The sequence below is a fragment of the Haliotis rubra genome, unplaced genomic scaffold, assembly GCF_003918875.1.
Source record: "Haliotis rubra isolate DU_JTF1 unplaced genomic scaffold, ASM391887v1 Scf810, whole genome shotgun sequence".
Taxonomy (NCBI): Eukaryota; Metazoa; Mollusca; class Gastropoda; order Lepetellida; family Haliotidae; genus Haliotis; species Haliotis rubra.
This window is the reverse complement of record NW_025767536.1, coordinates 64,963-86,780: the sequence shown is the minus strand read 5'-3', so window position 1 is coordinate 86,780 and position 21,818 is coordinate 64,963. Positions and strand designations below refer to the sequence as shown.

The following is a 21,818-nucleotide window of genomic DNA, read 5'->3' as shown; positions in this document are numbered from 1 at the left end:
GTTGGAAGAGATAGAACAGACAAGGTGGCACCTGTGTCTACTAAGGCATGACAGCGAACATCACCAACCTTTACATACACTGTATTCTTAATCTGTGACTGGTGGGATATACTAGAGGATTTGGGGTTACTGGTATGCCTCCTGAAAGAATATTTATTCTTATGCCTAGGGGCTCTCAAGGCGTGCCTGCTCGTAGGCAAGGGCCTACCAACAGGCGCGAATCCCTATTGCTGATTCAGTCTTATGCGACATACCCTAGCAAAGTGATGTAACCCATGACAATAACTACATTGCTGATTTGAGGATGGACATAAAAATCTAGACCGACAATTGTTACCACAACCCTGGCAATTACCTGAAGGTTGTTTGTAGCTGCTTCGCGGTTGTTGTTGCCGTTGTTGTTGCTGCATAGGTTGTGCAGAACGACGAGTGTTGACCCTAGGTTGGTGAGACGGGTCCCGGCTGACATATCTGTTGACATTCTGCCTCTGGGGAACGTGGGCCATCTGAGCAGTCAACTTGTCAAGTTGCTGCTGTTGTGTTGTCAACAGAGCAGCGATGGTGGCCAGTTGACTGTTGTCAACCCCAGGTGACGTCACAGATGAGATGGATGGAGTGGCGCCCTGGGTGGCTTGAAGAGCTGTTTCAGCCAGTCTCACCTGATGTGACAATGCCTCCAGTGACTGTGGACCATGGGGAATAACTAATCCCTTTAAAGGAGGCTGCAGGCCATTGATGATGACCTGAACAAGGAGGGTCTCGGGGATCTGGAGGCCGACTGTCTTCTCCTGGACGCGTTCAATGAAGGCAGGCCCGGACTCGGTGTTATTTTGGCGGGCGGACAGGAAAGCCGTCTGTGAGGTGACATCGGTGAACCTACGAGTAAAGACGGCTTCGAATTGGGCTGCGGTTGTTGGGGCTGGATGAAGCGAGTCCAGCCAAGTAGCAGCGGGTCCATCTAAATACAATGGCAGGAGGTTCAAGTAGACGGAATCACTCAGTGATTGGTGCTGTCTAAGACAATCCATCTTCTTCAGCCATTGTCGGGCGTTGCCTGTACCATTGAATTTTGGCACCAGATTACTCACGTATGCCATATTGGGGGACTGAGTGTGATGCGGCACGTCTTGATGATGACCACCGTCTGTGTTTGGGGCTGACCCAATCCCGTCTCCGTTGATAGTTACGGGAGGATTAACACTGTCAGTGTTTGGGCCCGAAGCTATTGTTGTAAGGTCCTCCAGTAGTTCGTCAAGGCCGCTGGATTCTGTGACATTCGGAGGTCGGCTGTGGCTGTGGATGTGTCCGACTCCTGGTGTTGTAATTTGTGGGTTGGTATGTAGGCCGATTTTGATTCTCCACCACTTGTTAAAAGGCGAGTTGGGGAATTAGCTCGCTTGGCAAGAGGTCTGACTATACCAACCCACACACAACACAACACCTGAGTAAAATAAACAAGGAGTTTATTACACAGCAGTCACAGGATGATTTTCATAATCAATCAATAATGGTATGGTTTATAATTAATTATTAGAACATGTTAACAATGCAATCAGATATCAAAGTACATGTAGATTCGTTACACTTGACACATACTACATTCATCACGATACATATTCCAATGTACACAACAATAGTTCAATATTCTACACATCACCCCAGTGGGCGTTCATACAATCTACATTATGTGGCAGTCACAAGACAGCATAGTACTCACAACGTAATACAACAGTTAAAATATCCGACACACTCTATAAATTCTATAATAGTCAGAACAGTGTAGTGTCAAAGATCAGTATGAAATACACAATCCTAAACTGTAATACAGAAGATATGAGACATGTAATAAAACTATATCGCGTTCATACAGCATGTAAAACAGCATATTGCTCATAGGATACTAGTTAGGTACACACTCTATTCAATCCAGACATCACCCCATGGGTGTACATACAATGTGCATTCTACAACAGTCAATAAACAACATCGTGTTTGCGCGTAATGCAATAGTTAGGATACCTGACACACTCTATAAAATCTACAATAGCCACAAGACAACGTAGAGCTAATCATTATCAAATAAACAATCCTAAACAGTAATACAGAGTAATTGTGAGATATATTAAACGACGCCACGTTCCACATAGACCTAACGGTTTCGCCGAGGGTCGAACATATAGTTAAGGTATCTTCAGTAGATTACGGTTAATATAGAATAGCAATGGTAAAGATTTGTCAAAGTAGAAGAAAGTAAAGTTTCTTACCTATGTAAAATAAACAAGGAGTTTACAACACAGCAGTCACAGGATGATTTGTGACTATGTGTCGTCCCTGTTTTATACCTGTTCCAGTTATCACAGATAATCCCATTTACTGATAAAGACGACGATAAAGTTGTTGTTGTGAACTTCAGTTGCTGTATCTTAATCCTATTGCCTAACTCGACTGGCGATAAGGTGCCCACTGCGCATTTAATAAATCTATCTTGGCAGGGTTGTCTAATGATTTTGATAAACGTCGATGTTGATGATTGTGAAGTTCACACAGAATTTGATTAGCCTATCTCTATCTGCCAACACATACAAGATACTGGTCTCGGACGTTCGTTATCATTGTGACCCTTGGCGGCTTGCAGATTGTGAAACGTGGTTAGTTAGTCTGTAACTTTTCCATATTTCAATAACGTATACTGTCATAACATATTTTAAAACATTGTGCGTTTTCTCCCATGTTAATATGTCTCCAATGTTGTAGAAGACACTCCACTTACTGAGGAAAACAATAACCCAATGAGATATTGCATTCATGTCGGATTCAATTTTTTCAGCCCCTATCAGATGTGAACTTGAACATGCAAGGTCTGCGTCTATGTCAGACTAAAGGTCTACGAGTTGTTTAGCAGCACTGAGGCGTAATAGTCATATAGGCCTGCTCCAAACAACGGAATATATATCTTTTGAGAAGGACTTCTCCGACGGGTACAGCAATGCAACATTGCGAAAAAAAAAAATTCACTATTTTTCATTTCATGTCTCCCAGAATATATAATTTGATGGTCGAGAGTTTTTAATATCGTTCTAACTTAGTCGAATTAAGTCAAAATGAGCTGAAATTTGTGTCATGGTACTTATAAACATACACTCATTCATTTTCGCAAAAAGAAAATTTCATATTTTCATCCTTGGCATATATTCATAACAACTGGTTTAGTTTGGTCAAATCACTTGTCAGAAAGTACCAACAGTGGGGAGAGTTTCTGGACTTTTGTGAGTCCAGAATTAAATTGTGACGTGTTAATGACATTTGTTATACTGTTAACACAGCGATGGCTAACAGGTGGCAAAGTCTTGTCGCCGTCAGTAACATTTGAAACAGATACAAAATATTCATTTAATGTTTGAGCTTTATCCAAATCTGTAAAAACTGAAGGTATCCCAGAATCATCAGTGACAAGAAGGGGAGTGGGCCCCGATGAAGTACTAACCACCTGATTGAGTAGACTGAGGTGATAAATAGTTATCAAAATTAGAATAAAAGTTTCCCTTGGCTATTCTTTTCAGATTATTTACTTTATTCCTTTGCTTTTTGTATTTAAATAGCTCAGAAGTATTCAGAGATCGAAATGCTTTTTCCTTAGACGTTCTCATTTCTTTTAAGTATGTTACGAGGGGCGTTGAAAAAGTAGTCAAACTAACTATATTCTCGATGTCCAATGTTTGAAAAGAAGCTTCCATTTTATTTTGAAGGAATCATTAGCAAAGTCATATCCAAAATTTCATGTGGGTAGTGTGATTAACGAGATATTAGTCATCACAACATTGGGGTATTATGTTTCTTGCAAATTTGCAGAAAATGGATTTGGTATCTAGTAATAGTAATAGTCCGCTTATATGGCGCTCACATCCAGGCACATTGCCTGCAAACGGCACTATACGTACATTACTATCCCCGATCATAGGACACTATCGTAGTTTCCGATACTTTTTCAACTCCCTGGGGATTGTACAGCTATGCTGCATGTTAGGCGCAATTAACTAAACACTCACATTGCCAGCACATACTCACGGGTACCCATTTTACAGCTGGGTGAACTGAGACAGTGTAGATCTAAGTATCATGTCCAAGGATACTACGCAAATGTGCCCATCTCGGGAACCGAACCTCGGTGCCTCCTCGAAACAGGGCCTTCAGCGTGATAGGAAGACGCCTTACAACTGCACTATTGCGTTATCTCTTGGATAATGGTATACCCTCAGATAGTATCATATAAAATATGTTCAGCATAGTATTGGATGACTTCCCGTCATCATCAACATTCAAAGATTTGGACTGCTTGATTTACATTTAGACGGGGACTGGTTTTTTTAGGACACCCTTATTTCAAATTTTCAAAAACATTGTGTCCAGATATACAACATATTGGGAGCTGACACTTGTGTGACCATTCAGTATTTAGTTTGAACCCTTGACACCATGTATGAATAAGTGAAAACTTTAGGATTAGTTATATCTTTATGATGACGTCAACTGAAAGGGGGTGGGTACTGTCTCCGAAACAAGCCCTTTCAGTAAACATGAAGGGAGAGTCACTTGAACAAGCGATTATAGTTTAAAATTGCTTTTTTGTGCAGTTTAATATCTATTTTTGACTTTTACCAACATACAACATGTTTTTGCATATTTTGTTTCAATTGGTGTAGGGGTATTCCCGCCAATACACCTTGATATAAAATTGGATCAAAATCTATTAATTCTTTCCTAAGTGCGCAGCTACCAGGCTTGGCATGTGCAAAAATGTTACACCTTCGCTGTGACCTTTAAAATGACCTCAAGGTCACTAAATTCAAGTGGTGTCGGTAAATCTCGTCAATAAACCTTGGTACCAAATTTGAACAAAATCCATCATTTCTTTCTCGAGTTCTTTCAGTAAACCGAAGGGGGAGTCATTTGAACAAGCGATTGTAGTTTCAAATTGCCTTTTTGTGCAGTTTAATATCTAAGATTCTGGCCGACCTCTACCGATCTCAAACATACAAAAAATGTTTCTTGCATATTTTGTTTCCTGAAGTTTAATTTGTGATGCATTTTATTGCTAGTCAAATATGCTATTCCATTTGTCCAAACCACAACATACAGGGACAGATCATTTAGCAGACCGGGAGCTGTACTCTGGAACTGATTACCTGAAAATGTCAGAAAACGGAAAATATCAACAGTTTCCGATCTTGTCGCAAAACCATCCTCTTCAAACGAGCATTCGACTAAGAGCACATGAGTAGAACTCTGGATATGTAGCGCTATACAAATGTCTAATTTGATTTGACTTGATATACCCGTTAGAAACCCGTTCAACAAGCAGAAAATCGGTACCCGGTGGTATAAGTTATGTGACTATTAACCTTCTAGCGCCTCACAGGCAGCTTGGGTTATCTGGGCTAATAATGTCTATTATGCTGTATGTGTTTAGAGTATGCCAGTGCAGCGTGGAGTTTAGCGCTATATATGTGGTCTTATTATGTCTTTGGAAACTCAGATTATGCTGTGTTTGACAGATAATGCCGGCTCCATTCAATCAAACCAGTTTTAAATGATTCCTGAAAGTGATGGCATCTCTTGGTCACTTTATCAATACATCAGTGAACATCCGGGATCGAATTGATCTTCAGTAACCCAGGCTTATCACAAGAGGCGACTAACGGAATCGGGTGGTCAGGCTCTCTGACTTGATTGACACATGTCATCGTATCTCAATTGTGTAGATCGATGCTCATGGTGTTGATCACTTGATTGTCTGGTTAAGACTCAATTATTCACAGACCACCACCATACAGCTGGAATATTCCTGAGTGCAGCGTGAAACTAAACTCACTCACTCACTCTATCACTACAGTAGTTGTGTGCAGCTATATTTCTGAGCTGTTGTGGGTGTTTAGTTAGCATGTGTCAGTTCAGCACATCCTCAGTTGTGTACAACTGCATATGGTGAGCTACTGTACTCTGGTACTCAGGATTAACATAATATCTTCCTGCCAACTCTTTCTGTTGTTTGCAAAGAGAACATCGAAAAACATTAAAATCTTATTCGAAATGGTTTAAGAAATTGAAATCCTGTAACTCACTGACATGAAACAAAATACATGTTTTACATTCCCTGATTTTAAAATGAAGTTATTTTGTTGATTCCTTGCCAGGGATATGATGAGTGCTACCGCTGCCACCGTCCAGGACACTGGGCCCGAGATTGTCCTGATGACCGGTCCTTCGGACCACGGAGGTCAAGTAGAAGCAGTCGATACAGGTCACCATCACCAAGGAGGAGAAGGGGGAGGTAACTCCAGACATTGTCTGTTGTGTTATGTCATTGACAATGCAGTGATAGAGCCATGATATTCAAGTTGGAATATGCATAGTGTTTTATGTTTATTTATGGTTCGATGTAAACATAGTTTATGTAATACATGTAATAAATGCCACTGGAATGTGTTAAATTTAGAATGATTATTTTTCCTTATCCCGACGTATGCTTAATTGCTTGTCTTCTTCCTCTTGAGAACATAGTGGAACACTAGTATCTCCTTATTGAAGCTCCCTTCAATAAAGCGTACGTAAAATCACTAATCACTACTCACCAAAAGTTGTCCCTCCTTCCGTTTTGGCGGGAACTGGCGCCACTGTTCCCCCACATGCTTCACTCTCTCCTTCTTCGCCCAGTGAGCAGGTTGTGAGAGCGCCTGTGTCTCCTTACGGCACTATATCCTTTGATTAATTAGTTAGTTACCTCTATAAGTTCTTTATAGAGGTTTAGCTAGTATCCTTCATCAGTATGATTTGATATTTATTCGTATTTACAGTGTATTCCGTGTTTGTTCAGTAGTTTACGTTCATGAAAATCTGTTCCGTATGTAAGTTACGTTTCTCTGCTGCTGACCCGCACCTAATATGCCCTAGCTGCACGGTACCATGTTCTTTCAGCTCACGCTGCAATTATTGCAAGCATTTATCAACTTTTGCATTTAATAAATATCTTCTTTGCGTCCTGAGACGTGCCGCAGATAGATTGCGAAGGATTGATCCAGTCATAGATAATTCAGCTGAGTCCCTCACCAGTCAACTGCTGTAGGACAACCCCCTACCGTCTGGTGTTCCGCTGGAGTTTCCCTCGGAGGAGAGGCGTGGGACGAAGTCCGCCACCTCCAAGAAGAGACCTGCATCTCCAGACATCCTGTCGTCGCAGTCCAAGACTCGGAGGTCGTCAACCACCAAGCGCAGACTTAGCACCCCCAGGGCAGCGTCCACCACCAAGGGGAAGTCAGCGCAGACTACTAGAACTTTCTCGGCCGAGATTGTTCCCCGTCGCAGAACAGGACCTGTATGATGATCAGCCGATCATCATCCCAGAGGTTCATCACAAGAAACGACCGGTCTCAGCTACGGTGACTTCAGCGCAGATCCATTCTCAACCCGAAGTATCAACGCTGACAACAGATGATCGTCCCGTGGGCCCCGTCGCCATCAACGCAGAAAGGGCAGCGCTGGTACCACCGCAGACCTTCCCGGGCGACTTTATGCAGCAGTTCTCCCAGCAGACCATGGAGATAATGGAGGAGCGTTACGGCCTGGAAAAGAGACAGCCAGCCCAGGGCCCGAGCCTTCGCGAAGGCTCCAACGCAGACATCATCTCTGAGGGGCCTGCCATCAACGTGACTTCTGCCAGCAGAACTACACTACCTGACCAGCCTGCACGAAGGTCGACTCAGCCAGCCCCTGCGGAGGACTCAGACGATCAGCGTTCGCGAAGGGCTACACGATCTTCACCTGCTTCGGACTCGGATGATCAATGTTCGCGAAAGCTTTCGCGAAGGAGGAATCGCTCATCCCCGGACCCTGGCTCGAACAACCAGCCTTCGCCACTCCCCAAGTGCGGACTCAGATGAACCTTCGCGAAGGACGTCAGCTACAGTATCCAAGACATCTTCATCCCGTAGATCGTCGAGGGATTCACCAGGACCTTCGCGAACCCACAGTCGCTCATCTCCGCGCAGGTCCCCGCACAGGTCACCCTACAGGCACAGTTCGTCGGGCCATTCACCACGTCGATCTCCCCGCCGATCTCCATGCAGATCCCCACGCAGGTCTCCGCTCAGGTCTCCACGCAGGTCACCACGACGTTCGCCCAACAAGTCTCCGCCCAGGTCTCCGCGTAGATCGCCACCCAGATTACCACAGTCACCGGAGGAGGAGTATCAACGTCCCCTTCTCCAGCACTCCTGTTTCTGAGGGCGATGGCATCATATTTTCGGACTCTGAAATACGTTACTGGATGGCTAATGGATTGGACTTGGCTTCACCATCTAAAGACAATAATCCCGCTCACACCTATCTTATGAGAGATGATGATGTCTACGCTCTCACCTGGATCCCATCGCAGAACCTGGACGCAGCTTTCAAGACAGCTACTAAAGCCCAGGCGCCACACTTACCACAGTTCAACGCCAGGAAGTTCTCCTCCCATAACATGGATCCTTTTCTTAAAGCTCAGAAAATAGACGAGAACTTTAAAGTATTCAGCGATGCCAAGGCCAAGTCTTACAAGATTGAGGACCGCAAGCTGGCTCAAGTAGAATCTATGACCAGAAGAATGTTCTTCGGCCTCAACAGATCTCGCACAGTCAATGAAACGCTCATCGCCAAGTTTCAAGATTTCACTGGCGGAAGAAGATAGAATGATATATTCGGCCCTCTTATGCAGAAGAAGGACCAACAGTTCATGACAGACCACCTTTCGTTTTGATGAAAATCGAAACATAGTGCATATGGGACTGAGATGGGACTTTATAGCAAAGAATCAACTGTCAGGTCAACCGGACAGACAATTCCACATCCCAGCACTATCAACAGTCCTTGGACCACAGGATACACAGGACTTATCCTTATGCCCAGTCAGAGCATTGAAAGTCTACCTACAAAGGTCCAGGACCAGGAGACGAAAATTCAAGCGTCTTTTGATCCCTATATCGGCAGAGACACAGACAGAGATCTCTCGCACTACGATATCTATATGGATGAGAACTGTCATACTACGGGCCTACAAAGCAGCAGGACTTGATCCTCCAAGAGCATCCAATCCACATGAAATTAGAGTGCTGGCGTCTACACTAGCTCTACATCGAAACTGCTCTATCATGACCATCATGGAGGGCTGCTTTTGGAAATCGGACATGGTGTTTACCAACCACTACCTGAGAGACATCGCCACAGAGGACGTCTCAGGTATTCACCATTTCGGCCCTCTGGTTGTCGCACAGCAATTGACAGTTCCCACAGAAGATGAGACGTAGTCTCGCTGTGTTATCACATGACTTATCAAAGCCTACACTCAGCAGAGTTTTGCTTCAGAGTCTATGCACGTCTCAAGACTAGCATAAGTGATAAACCCAGTACTTGTAAGGACTTACTCGTACATATTGGGTCACTTCTCCACTTTGGAGTCGGAGTAAATCCACATTGAAATGTTAACAGAAGTAGGACCAAAAGTTAACTATTGTGGTCCCCCATCAAAGGCAGCTGAAAGAACACGTTTGCATACAGCAGCAGAATTTAGCAGCATTACAGTGCCATTATGAAGTTCCCATAGGGGCGTGGGCGGCGCGTATTTTGACGTAAATCACTCAATTAAATCCTAAAGTGCTTTTTCCCACCACCTTTTCCGTCGGATTCTACAAGCAATTAAGCATGAGTCAGGATAAGGAAAAATATGTAATTTTCTGAATAAAATTGATATTTTATACTTATCCTGACTCATGAGGTAAGCCCTCCCAACCTCCCCACAAGACACTTTGGATTTCCCTGCAAATTCAAGTGTCGGGCTCATATTCAGGAGAGAGTGAAGCATGTGGGGGAACAGTGGCGCCAGTTCCCGCCAAAACGGAAGGAGGGACAACTCTTGGTGAGTAGTGATTAGTGATTTTACGTACGCTTTATTGAAGGGAGCTTCAATAAGGAGATACAAGTGTTCCACTATGTTCTCAAGAGGAAGAAGACAAGCAATTAAGCATGAGTCAGGATAAGTATAAAATATCAATTTTATTCAGAAAATTACATTTTTCTAGTTTTGTTTTACTGAAGGATTAATGTTGGAATCTCATATTAAATATTTTTTTGGTTATTTTATTAAAAAAAAAATCAGTTGAAAAGCTTGAAAACAATTAAAATTAAAGGGCTGCTGGTTAAGAAAAAGCAAATTCTCCAATTTCATATCTGCTAGTTAAATTTTATTGAATTTCTCTATGATAGCGGAATCACAAAATTCATCTGTGACAGGATTCATCTGTGACACGATTGAGCTGGTGCGTTTTTGTGTTGGTATGCCATTGGGATGAGGCCCAAATATCCTCTTTGTGTAGAATATGCTGTGGTTGATATTTTGTTTTTATACCAGTAGTGGTATGGCTGGAGTCTGAGTTGCTAGGACTCTGTTGTGTCACTTATCAGTGTTATGATACTACTAGTAGTTCTAAGAATCCCCTTTTAAGACGCAGGTAAGAATTAGTTTTCCACCACCCATGCTTGTCAGTGACTCAGTGTTGTGTTAGTGAGATCTGAGTATTCAAACTTTTAGAGGGTGAACTGACTCCAGTTTTTCTCCTTCCAGCTACCGATCCAGATCTAGATCCCGATCTCGAAGAAGTCGGAGTCGAGACAGGAGGAAGAGGAGTCGAAGTCGCAGCCGAAGCCGTGACAGACGCAGTAAACGTAGTCGCCACAGCAGCAGAAGCAGAAGTCGTAGCAGGGACAAGAAGAGGAGAGCATCACGGAGTCGTTCTCGAAGCAGGTGAGGAATCTTCCTTTCTGTGTGTTCATCACAAGGACACTCTGTATCATACATGTGCAGTGGGGTAGCCTAGTGGTTAAGGCGTTCGCTCGTCATGCCGAAGACCCGGGTTCGATTCCCCACATGGGCACAATGTGTGATGCCTATTTGTGGTGTCCCCGCCATGATATTGCTGGAAAATTGCTGAAACGGCGTAAAACTAAACTCACTCACTCTGTATCATACATCATGAGGCTTCTGAGTTAGAATGTGTCTCATGACATATAACCTGCTGGTTTTGTAAGAGGCATCTTATAACAGCAGAGTTGTTCTGCTTTTTCTTTATGACATTGCTTGATGCCCTAGAGGGAAATCAAGTTTCCTCAGTTGTGGCGGGCTTTTCATAATATACTGAACAGCAAAAGAAACGCAAGATTCGAAAAAATGAAAGCTCATGAAGGTAAGCGTTCATGTTTATGGAACGTTCATGGTAAAGTGACGTAATGATCACAGATGAGATGATGTCATGCAATTTGACGTCCATACGAACCATTCGCACAAACACACCAACAGTGCAGCAAAACCATAATTTTAGCACGTGCATCGACAGTTCTTGATGAAAAGCATGCATTTCACTCTGAGGTATCCTTTCTAAAGGTTTGAGTCAAAACACAGTTCAGTATTGACGCTGGGTGGTGTATACGCCACACAAACGATGCCTAGACTAAGGACTGAGCAGAGGGGAATGGCCATTGGAAAGCTGCACGGAGGTAGCTTTGAAAACGCTGTAGCTAGACAATTGGGCTGTCATCTTTCCACCATTACACGACTTGCTCAACGTCATCAGCAAACCGGGGTTGCTGCTGATCATCCCCGTACTGGACGGCAACGAGTGACAACTCATGTGCAAGATATGTTCATCCGGGTCACTCATCTAAGGAACCGAACTCAAGCAGCAACAGTAACAGCATCCTTAGTTCTTGGGTCAAGGGGAGCAGTGCCAAGCGATTCGATTAGGTGTCGTCTTCGGGCTGCTAGAATCTACTTCCAAAAGCCATATGTGCGGCCAATTTTTGCACATCAACGCCAGTGACGTTTGCAGCCCTCACACAGCAAGGGTGTCAATGGATTGTCTGGCTCAGAACAACATTTACGTTTTTCCATGGTCATCTCTTTCCCCGGAAATGGCTCCCATTGAGCATTCTGGGACAAAATTGGACGGAGGATTGCTGCAGGTAGAAAGCCACTCACACTTGCGCAATTGGAATAGAGATTGGTGTTTGAGCGGAACCAATTGCCTCATGCATTCTTTAAGACTCTAGTGAACTCAACGTTGCACGGCCTGTGTGCAAGCTCAAGGTGGCTATATGCCAGACTTGCGTTTCTTTTGCTGTTAAGTATATATTTAATGTATAACCTTATGATGTTCAGGTATCAGGAAAGATACCAAGTTAAAACATTGTGCTTGTATTGGTGTACGATGTAAAGCAGTGAAATCATTTGTTTGTAATGCATAACAAATTTTCCGAAGACTTTTAAAGCGGCCTACACACGGCAAATGTTGTCAAACTCGAGTTTGAGAGTGTGAACATTCCAACAACTCGCCACCAACACCAATTTCAGAGTTGTCAAACTGTTGAGAAGTAGGATCGGTCTCTATTCTCACCAACTTTTCCATCAAACTTTCGGTGTTGTCAAACTCGAGTGTGAAGTGTTGTCAAACTCGTGTTGTTTAGAAACAACCAATCACAGTGAACGAAATTGTCACGTGACCGCACCGATAGAAACATGGCGCTCAAATGACACGAAAGTTTCACAACATGTGTTTGACGTGTGAAAACGCAACTTAGACAACTTTTGAAATTTCAACAAATTGTCAAATTTTAGTTTGGCGTGTGAACACCGCTTAACAGTGTCTGTTTTTTAAACCACATCCATATTTGTTTTCTATTTTACACCACTGGATAGGAAATGTAATATTCTACACCTCAATGTAATTATTACAGCCGTATGTAGATCCAGTATCTTTGTAAAGATGTTTGTTAAAAACACCCTTAGCATCCAGGGGTTGATGGTGACGTCACGTTCAGCATTAAGTAGTCTTGGGTTGGGGAAGTAGCATAGATTGTCAGGAAGGTGTTGTCTTGTGTGTATCTGTCATTTTGGCTGTAGTTTCCACTATTTGGACAGAGACAAGGTAATGCTGACAGCATGATTAGGTATGGTCCATTTCTGTTTCCAGGTCTGAAAAAAAATCGGTCAGCAAGTCTAAAAGTCGCTCTAAATCCCGAAGTCGTTCAAAAAGTAAATCGGTGGAACAAACAAATGGTGAGCAAGATGATCGGGGTGAGTCTGATGCCTCTAGAGCCTCATCCCCTGCAAGAAGCGAAAAAGAAAGGAGTGGTTCTCCAAGTCCTGCTGATGATTGAGTATCCCCAAGTCCATGCCCTGCATTGTCCCAACCCTTCCGCTGTGAGGGGAACCGACATCCTTGAAGGAAGTAGAGATTTTCTACAAGTCATGACAGTCAGCATGAGTTATTTGTATTTCTTTTGACATGATGCCATCCATTTCCAAACCTTTCTATTTGTTTTACCATACAATGTATTTTTGCATCAAAGATAACTGAGAACTATCATGTTTTATTTCTTTACTTTAGATGTACTAGAATTTGTGGAAACATTTATCACCAGAAGACAGCATTAATTCCAAGAAAACAGGATTTTAATAAGGTGCTGTTTGAATTAATGTTGTTTTCATGTTGTGCTGCTTGTGGAATTCACAAAGGCCGTTTTTGACAGTGAAGGCACACAGTGGTTAGTTGTAAGCCCAGGGCAGATAAGATCTAGTTTGCATGTTGAACATGATAGAATGAGTAGACAATATTACGTTTTATCCTATTTATGATTGTGTATAGCGTAATAAGAGAGCCATTGATCTGTGGGGTTGTTTTGTTGTGAGGGTGTTCTTTTGGAGGGGTGGGGGGTGTTGGCTACTTTGATATCAGGTGTAATTAGTCCTTCTATTGAACAAACTAATATCAACACTTCACTGTGAACATCTCTGAAAAATGTGGATTGTTGAAGAAGGAACAAACCAATCTATCTGTATCCACCCATGATGGCAGTTTAGCGCCAACATAGAAAATAATATTCTTGTTAAAACATTTGGCAATGAATATCCCCTACGTATCTTAAGTAAGAGGTTTCACCTTGTTGAAGAATCTGAAAACATCCTAGGATTTCCAAGTTAGTGCCCCTCACACTGGTTCCAGCTTGATATGTTCAGATATCAAGTTTGTCAACCTTGTTTTGTCTGCGTCACATCTGCTCATCAGTTTCAACAAAGTGTTCAGCATCTGTACCGGGTGCCTTTCTGGCTCCGTTGAGACATACACTCAGTGAAATACTGTTCAAGGTAGCATTAAATCCATCTCCATGGTGTCCTATTACATAGACTGATGCCTGTGATATCAATCACAGGATTGTCTGGTCCAGATTCTATTATGTACAGACGGCCATCATATGGCAGGAATATTGCTGAGGACAGCGTAAACAACAAATTAAATCTCCGGGTCCAGGAGACAATTCTAAGATACATCGTGATTGGTAATAACTGTCATCACTGTCGTTTTGGGTTTTCTCAACATGTACTTCATTTGAGCTTCATAGTGGCATTTGGCACATGATGAACTTTGACTGGTTGTGGAGTTTTACATGTTGCGTGTTATGTAAATTTGGTCACATGATGCATCACAGCATTGTATGTTTGACAACATTGTGTCACATTGACAGATCACCTTGCATAAACCGTTAGTCATGTGTCGTGTTATTGCATTGAATAATGTCTTGAAACATTGTTAGCATCCTCTATGTCTCCCAAATCATATATCTTTTATTTCCGTAAACCTACACTAACTCTGAATCCATTCTGTGGTTCTTATGAGGACAAATTACCATCACTTGATGTCCTTTTGCCATTTTTACCTCTAACATACCCAACAGAATGTGACTTACAAGCCAGCCTCAATGTTGGGTTGACAATATTAACACCATGGAGGCCAGTCCCTTTGATTTTGAAGTTCTTGAGAAATTCAGTATTGAAAAACTGAAAATCAATTGATGGAAAGGATGTCTTACTGTCAAATACTACTAGTTGGTGGCTTTGGTTTCTAGGTGATGAGTTACCTCCCTTTCTCTGTTCTTAATGTCAAGGTTAAATTGGTTGCTAAAATGGCAATGAAAACCGAGGGTGGGTAACAAGGACCATGGGAATGGCTCAAGAGGTTTAGTGTAGGATTACTGAAAGCCCTTGGTGATAAAGAGGATGCATTATCAGATGTTCTGTGCATTCAGTCATGTTTAAGTCAACATGTCCGATGACTTGGATAATGTGTTGTGACAAAACGTCATGCTTTACGTCAGTTTGTGACATGATACTTTTGTGTGTGATGTAACGCTACTTCCATGGTTTTGACATAAATTACGATCTTATGAAATGTCATACATTGTGTCATGATACTCAAAACCTCTTCCAGTGTCATGACGTTAATCCAATGTGCTAAAGCTGGCGTACTTGTATATTTAACATTGTCTGTTAACATGTGTGCTTATTGGTAACATGTCTGAGTTCTAGACATGCAGGTCGCTTAATTAAACTAATTGTTTTGTCAAGTTGAACACGTCAAACCAGGAAGAAGGCATTGATTTAGGGCCGGGAAATGTCAAATGATTTGTCTCACTTCAATCTTGCTGTAGATGTTCACAAGTTGTACCGTGTGTTTTCATTTGTATCACTAACTCTGGATCTCCACAGTTTTCTGTTTGTAGTCTGGCAGTGATGGGTGACCCTTTTCCTCCATTGTCAAATGTGGTAGATGACCCAATAATTTGCTAGAAGTAACAGGTTCATTTTCTCTGTTTTGATACTTTTTAAGACAGATCATTCTGAAATAAATAATAATCACAAAATGCCAGTTAATTTTGAAGTCAAAAGAAGGTGCTTATTTCACGTAACTGATATTTTATCATCAATGCTTGTCAGTAAGTTTTATTATGAGATTGTTGTGAATAAAAGCCAACAAAAGAAGTCTGTCTCTGTTTTGTTTTCATTTTCTAAGGTGTAACTTGATGAACCAGTAACTTGGAACTGTCAGGATTTTAAAGAGACTGGTGATTGACCTACTTTCTAAATTCTTCAGTGATCACCCGGACTCCCTCATCCTGTGTGATCCTGGATCAGACCATGTTGGTCAATACTGTGCCCATGTTTTGTTTCCAGGGGCGTTCATGAACAACAAAGGTGGTAGTTTTTATGGAGGATTTATTTGCATCAGAAGTTGTGACTTGACTGACATGTTATCGTATCACAATTGTATATGTTCTTGAGAGGCATTTAGAAGTTGGTCTTCAAGTAAAACGCAAATATTATGGATGACAACTTCTTCTTTATTGTATGTCACAACGTTTCTGGGCTATTCCCTGCCCCTTCGTCAGGTGAAGTGTGAACAGGGATCAAGGAGTGTACCTCCCAGTGCCTGGGAAATTAATTAGCTCATTACTGGCTTCTATCTACATCTGCTAATCTCTTGTATAAACAATGCCCATCTTCAGTACATCACTCTCTTCATCTCTTGTTTCTTATCCAATTTATTGTATATACATGCAACACTGGCTTCTTGTACATTTAATATATGATCTCATAGATGTATCTTGCTTGTTACAATTCACCTGACGGGGCAAAGAATAACCCAGAAATATTTCACTTGACGAAATGTTGCAAGGAAAAGGTCAGAAAAGTTGTGACACAACAAAGAAGTTGTCATCCATCATATATTTGCATTTTACACTATTGTATAGTTCAATACTCAGTCGCTGGATCCATACCATGTCTGTGTCGGTCAGCACTGTCCTTATGAACATTAGTATCTGTCCATGTTCATAGGTACCATTGTGATCATGTTTGTCAGTACCCGCCCATGTTCGTTAGTGCTGTGCTCACGATTGTCAGTATCATGGCTGTGCTTCTCAACTGATTACATTATCTCAATACAGCATTATATACATAAACATATGTAAAATACAAAAAGTTCATAGCTACCATGCTCATGTTGGTTCGTGCCAGGTTCACGATTGTCAGTATCATGCCTGTCTTTTACATATCACAGTTGAATAGATCAGCACTGTTCTTATGAACATAGTATCTGCCCATGTTCATAGGTACCATGATCATGTTGGTTCGTGCCGTGCTCACGATTGTCAGTATCATGCGTGTGATTCTCATTTCAATACATTATCTCATTACAACATTATATACATGATATGCATAACATATGTAAAGTACAAAAAGTAAACACACAATCTGTCCATGTTCATAGGCACAATGGTGGTCATATAATGTTTGTCAGTATCCGCCCATGTTGGTTAGTGAAGTGGTCACAATTGTCAGTACCACGGCCGTGCTTCTCATTTGAATACATTATCTCATCACAACATTATTTGCATAAACATATGGAAAATAAAAAAAGTAAACACAGAATCTGTCAATGTTCATGTACAATGGTGGTCATGTTTGTCAGTACCCGCCCATGTTGGTTAGTGAAGTGGTCACAATTGTCAGTACCATGGCCGTGCTTCTCATTTGAATACATTATCTCATTACAACATTATATGCATAAACATATGGAAAATACAAAAAGTAAACACACAATCTGTCCATGCTCATGTACAATGGTGGTCATGTTTGTAAGTACCCGCCCATGTTGGTTCATGTCGTGCTCACATGAAGACATGTACTTTATCTCATTACAACATTATATACATGATATGCATAACATATGGAAAATACAAAAAGTAAACACAGAATCTGTCCATGCTCATGTACAATGGTGGTCATGTTTGTCAGTACCCGCCCATGTTGGTTCATGTCGTGCTCACATGAAGACATGTACATTATCTCATTACAACATTATATACATGATATGCATAACATATGGAAAATACAAAAAGTAAACACAGAATCTGTCCATGTTCATGTACAATGGGGGTCATGTTTGTCAGTACCCGCCCATGTTGGTTCATGTCGTGCTCACATGAAGACATGTACATTATCTCATTACAACATTATATGCATAAACATATGGAAAATACAAAAAGTAAACACACAATCTGTCCTTGTTCATATACAATGGTGGTGATGTTTGTCAGTACCCGCCCATGTTGGTTCATGTCGTGCTCACATGAAGACATGTACATTATCTCATTACAACATTATATGCATAAACATATGGAAAATACAAAAAGTAAACACACAATCTGTCCTTGTTCATATACAATGGTGGTGATGTTTGTCAGTACCCGCCCATGTTGGTTCATGTCGTGCTCACATAAAGACATGTACATTATCTCATTACAACATTATATACATGATATGCATAACATATGGAAAATACAAAAAGTAAACACACAATCTGTCCATGTTCATGTACAATGGTGGTCATGTTTGTCAGTACCCGCTGGTTCATGTCGTGCTCACATGAAGACATGTACTTTATCTCATTACAACATTATATACATGATATGCATAACATATGGAAAATACAAAAAGTAAACACACAATCTGTCCATGCTCATGTACAATGGTGGTCATGTTTGTCAGTACCTGCCCATGTTGGTTCATGTCGTGCTCACATGAAGACATGTACTTTATCTCATTACAACATTATATACATGATATGCATAACATATGGAAAATGCAAAAAGTAAACACACAATCTGTCCATGTTCATGTACAATGGTGGTCATGTTTGTCAGTACCCGCTGGTTCATGTCGTGGTCACATGAAGACATGTACATTATCTCATTACAACATTATATACATAATATGCATAACATATGGAAAATACAAAAAGTAAACACAGAACCTGTCCATGTTCATATACAATGGTGGTCATGTTTGTAAGTACCCGCCCATGGTGGATCATGTCGTGGTCACATGAAGACATGTACATTATCGCATTACAACATTATATACATGATATGCATAACATATGGAAAATACAAAAAGTAAACACACAATCTGTCCATGTTCATGTACAATGGTGGTCATGTTTGTCAGTATCCGCCCATTTTGGATAGTGAAGTGGTCACAATTGTCAGTACCATGGCCGTGCTTCTCATCTGAATACATTATCTCATCACAACATTATATGCATAAACATATGGAAAATACAAAAAGTAAACACAGAAGCTGTCCATGCTCATGTACAATGGTGGTCATGTTTGTCAGTACCCGCTGGTTCATGTCGTGGTCACATGAAGAGATGTACATTATCTCATTACAACATTATGTACATGATATGCATAACATATGGAAAATACAAAAAGTAAACACACGAACACCAAAATCATGTCCGTCAGTACTGTAACCATAATCGTCATTATTTTGACCATGTTCGTCAGTACTGTGACCATGTTCGTCAGTACTGTTACCATGTTCGTCAGTACTGTGACCATGCTCGTCAGTACTCTAACCATGTTCGTCAGTACTGTTGCCATGTTCGTCAGTACTGTAACCATGTTCTTCAGTACTGTGACTATGTTCGTCAATACTTTGACCATGTACATCAGTACAGCTACCATGTTCATAAATACTGTTACCATGTTTGTGATTACTGTTACCATGTTTATTACCATGTTCGTCAGTACTGTTACCATGTTTGTGAGTAATATACCTATGTTCGTCAGTACTGTTACCATGTCCGTCTGAACTGTTACCATGTTTGTCAGTACTGTTACCATGTTCGTCAGTACCGTGACCATGTTCGTCCGTATTGTAATCATGTTCGTCAGTACTGTAATCATGTTCGTCAGTACTGTTACAACGTTAGTCAGTACAGTAACCATGTTTGTCAGTACTGTAACCATGTTAGTCAGTACTGTGACCATGTTTGTCAGTACTTTATTCATTTTCATCAGTACTGTGACCATGTTCGTCATTACTGTGCCCATTTTCGTCAGTATTGTAATCATGTTCGTCAGTACTGTAACCATGTTCGTGAGTACTGCAGCCATGTTCGTCAGTACTGTAACCATGTTCGTGAGTACTGTGACCATGTTCGTCAGTACTGTAACCATGTTCGTCAGTACTGTAACCATGTTCGTCAACACTGTAACCATGTTCGTCAGTACTGTAACAATGTTCGTCAACACTGTAGCCATGTTCGCCAGTACTGTAACCATGTTCGTGAGTACTGTAACCATGTTCGTCAGTACTGTAACCATGTTCATCAGTACTGTAGCCATGTTCGTCAGCACTGTAACCATGTTCGTCAGTACTGTTACCATGTTCGTCAGAACTTTTACCATGTTCGTTAGTACTGTAACCATGTTCATCAGTGCTGTGACCATGTTCATCAGTACTGTAACCATGTTCGTCAGCACTGTAACCATGTTCGTCAGTACTGTGACCATGTTCGTCAGCACTGTAACCATGTTCTTCAGTACTGTAACCATGTTCGTCAGTACTGTCACCATGTTCGTAAGTACTGTAACCATTTTCGTCAGTACTGTTACCATGTTCGTCAGAACTGTAACCATGTTCGTCAGTACTGTAACCATGTTCATGAGTACTGTGAACATGTTCATCAGTACTGTAACCAAGTTCGTCAGCACTGTAACCATGTTCGTCAGTACTGTGACCATGTTCGTCAGCACCGTAACCATGTTCGTCAGTACTGTAACCATGTTCATCAGTACTGTAGCCATGTTCGTCAGAACTGTTACCATGTTCGTTAGTACTGTAACCATGTTCATCAGTGCTGTAACCATGTTCATCAGTACTGTAACCATGTTCGTCACCATGTTCATCAGTACTGTAACCATGTTCGTCAGCACTGTAACCATGTTCGTCAGTTGCTGTGACCATGTTCGTCAGCACTGTAACCATGTTCGTCAGTACTGTAACCATGTTCGTCAGTACTGTGATCACCATGTTCGTCAGTACTGTAACCATTTTCGTCAGTACTGTTACCATGTTCGTCAGTACTGTAACCGTCAGACAATACTCGTCAGTACTGTAACCATGTTCATGTTAGTAATTCGATACTGTGAACATGTTCATCAGTACTGTAACTGTAAACCAAGTTCGTCAGCACTGTAACCATGTTCGTCAGTACTGTGACCATGTTCGTCAGCACCGTAACCATGTTCGTCAGTACTGTAACCATGTTCATCAGTACTGTAGCCATGTTCGTCAGAACTGTTACCATGTTCGTTAGTACTGTAACCATGTTCATCAGTGCTGAGACCATGTTCATCAGTACTGTAACCATGTTCGTCAGCACTGTAACCATGTTCGTCAGTACTGTGACCATGTTCGTCAGCACTGTAACCATGTTCATCAGTACTGTAACCATGTTCGTCTGTACTGTAACCATGTTCGTCAGTACTGAAACCATGTTAGTCAGTACTGTGACCATGTTCGTCAGTATTGTCATCATGTTCGTTAGTATTGTAACCATGTTCGTCAGCAATGTAACCATGTTCGTTAGTACTGTAACCATGTTCGACAGTACTGTAACAATGTTCGTCAGTACTGTGACCATGTTCGTCAGTATTGTCATCATGTTTGTCAGTACTGTAACAATGTTCGTCAGCACTGTAACCATGTTCGTTAGTACTGTAACCATGTTCGTCAGCACTGTAACCATTTTCATCAGTACTGTAACCATGTTCGTCAGTATTGTGACAATGTTCGTCAGCACCTTAACCATGTTCTTCAGTACTCTAACCATGTTCGTCAGTACTGTGACTATGTTCGTCAGTACTGTAACCATATTCATTAGTACTGTAACCATGTTCGTCAGCACTGAAACCATGTTCGTCAGTACTGTAACCATGTTCGTCAGCAATGTAACCATGTTCGTCAGTAGTGTAACCATGTTCGTCAGTACTGTGACCATGTTCGTCAGTACTGTAACCATGTTCGTCAGCACTGTAACCATGTTCGT

General features: G+C 41.5%; 1 protein-coding gene across 1 annotated transcript; it reads left to right on the top strand.

The window, feature by feature from the left end:
- Positions 1-6,196: 6,196 nt before the first annotated feature.
- LOC124261823 lies at positions 6,197-14,567 on the top strand. Its single transcript, XM_046696199.1, has 3 exons — positions 6,197-6,328; positions 10,652-10,831; positions 13,053-14,567. The coding sequence occupies exons 1-3, from the start codon at positions 6,199-6,201 to the stop codon at positions 13,364-13,366; spliced, it is 624 nt and encodes a 207-aa protein (XP_046552155.1). The 5' UTR covers positions 6,197-6,198; the 3' UTR covers positions 13,367-14,567.
- The last annotated feature ends 7,251 nt before the right edge of the window (positions 14,568-21,818 follow it).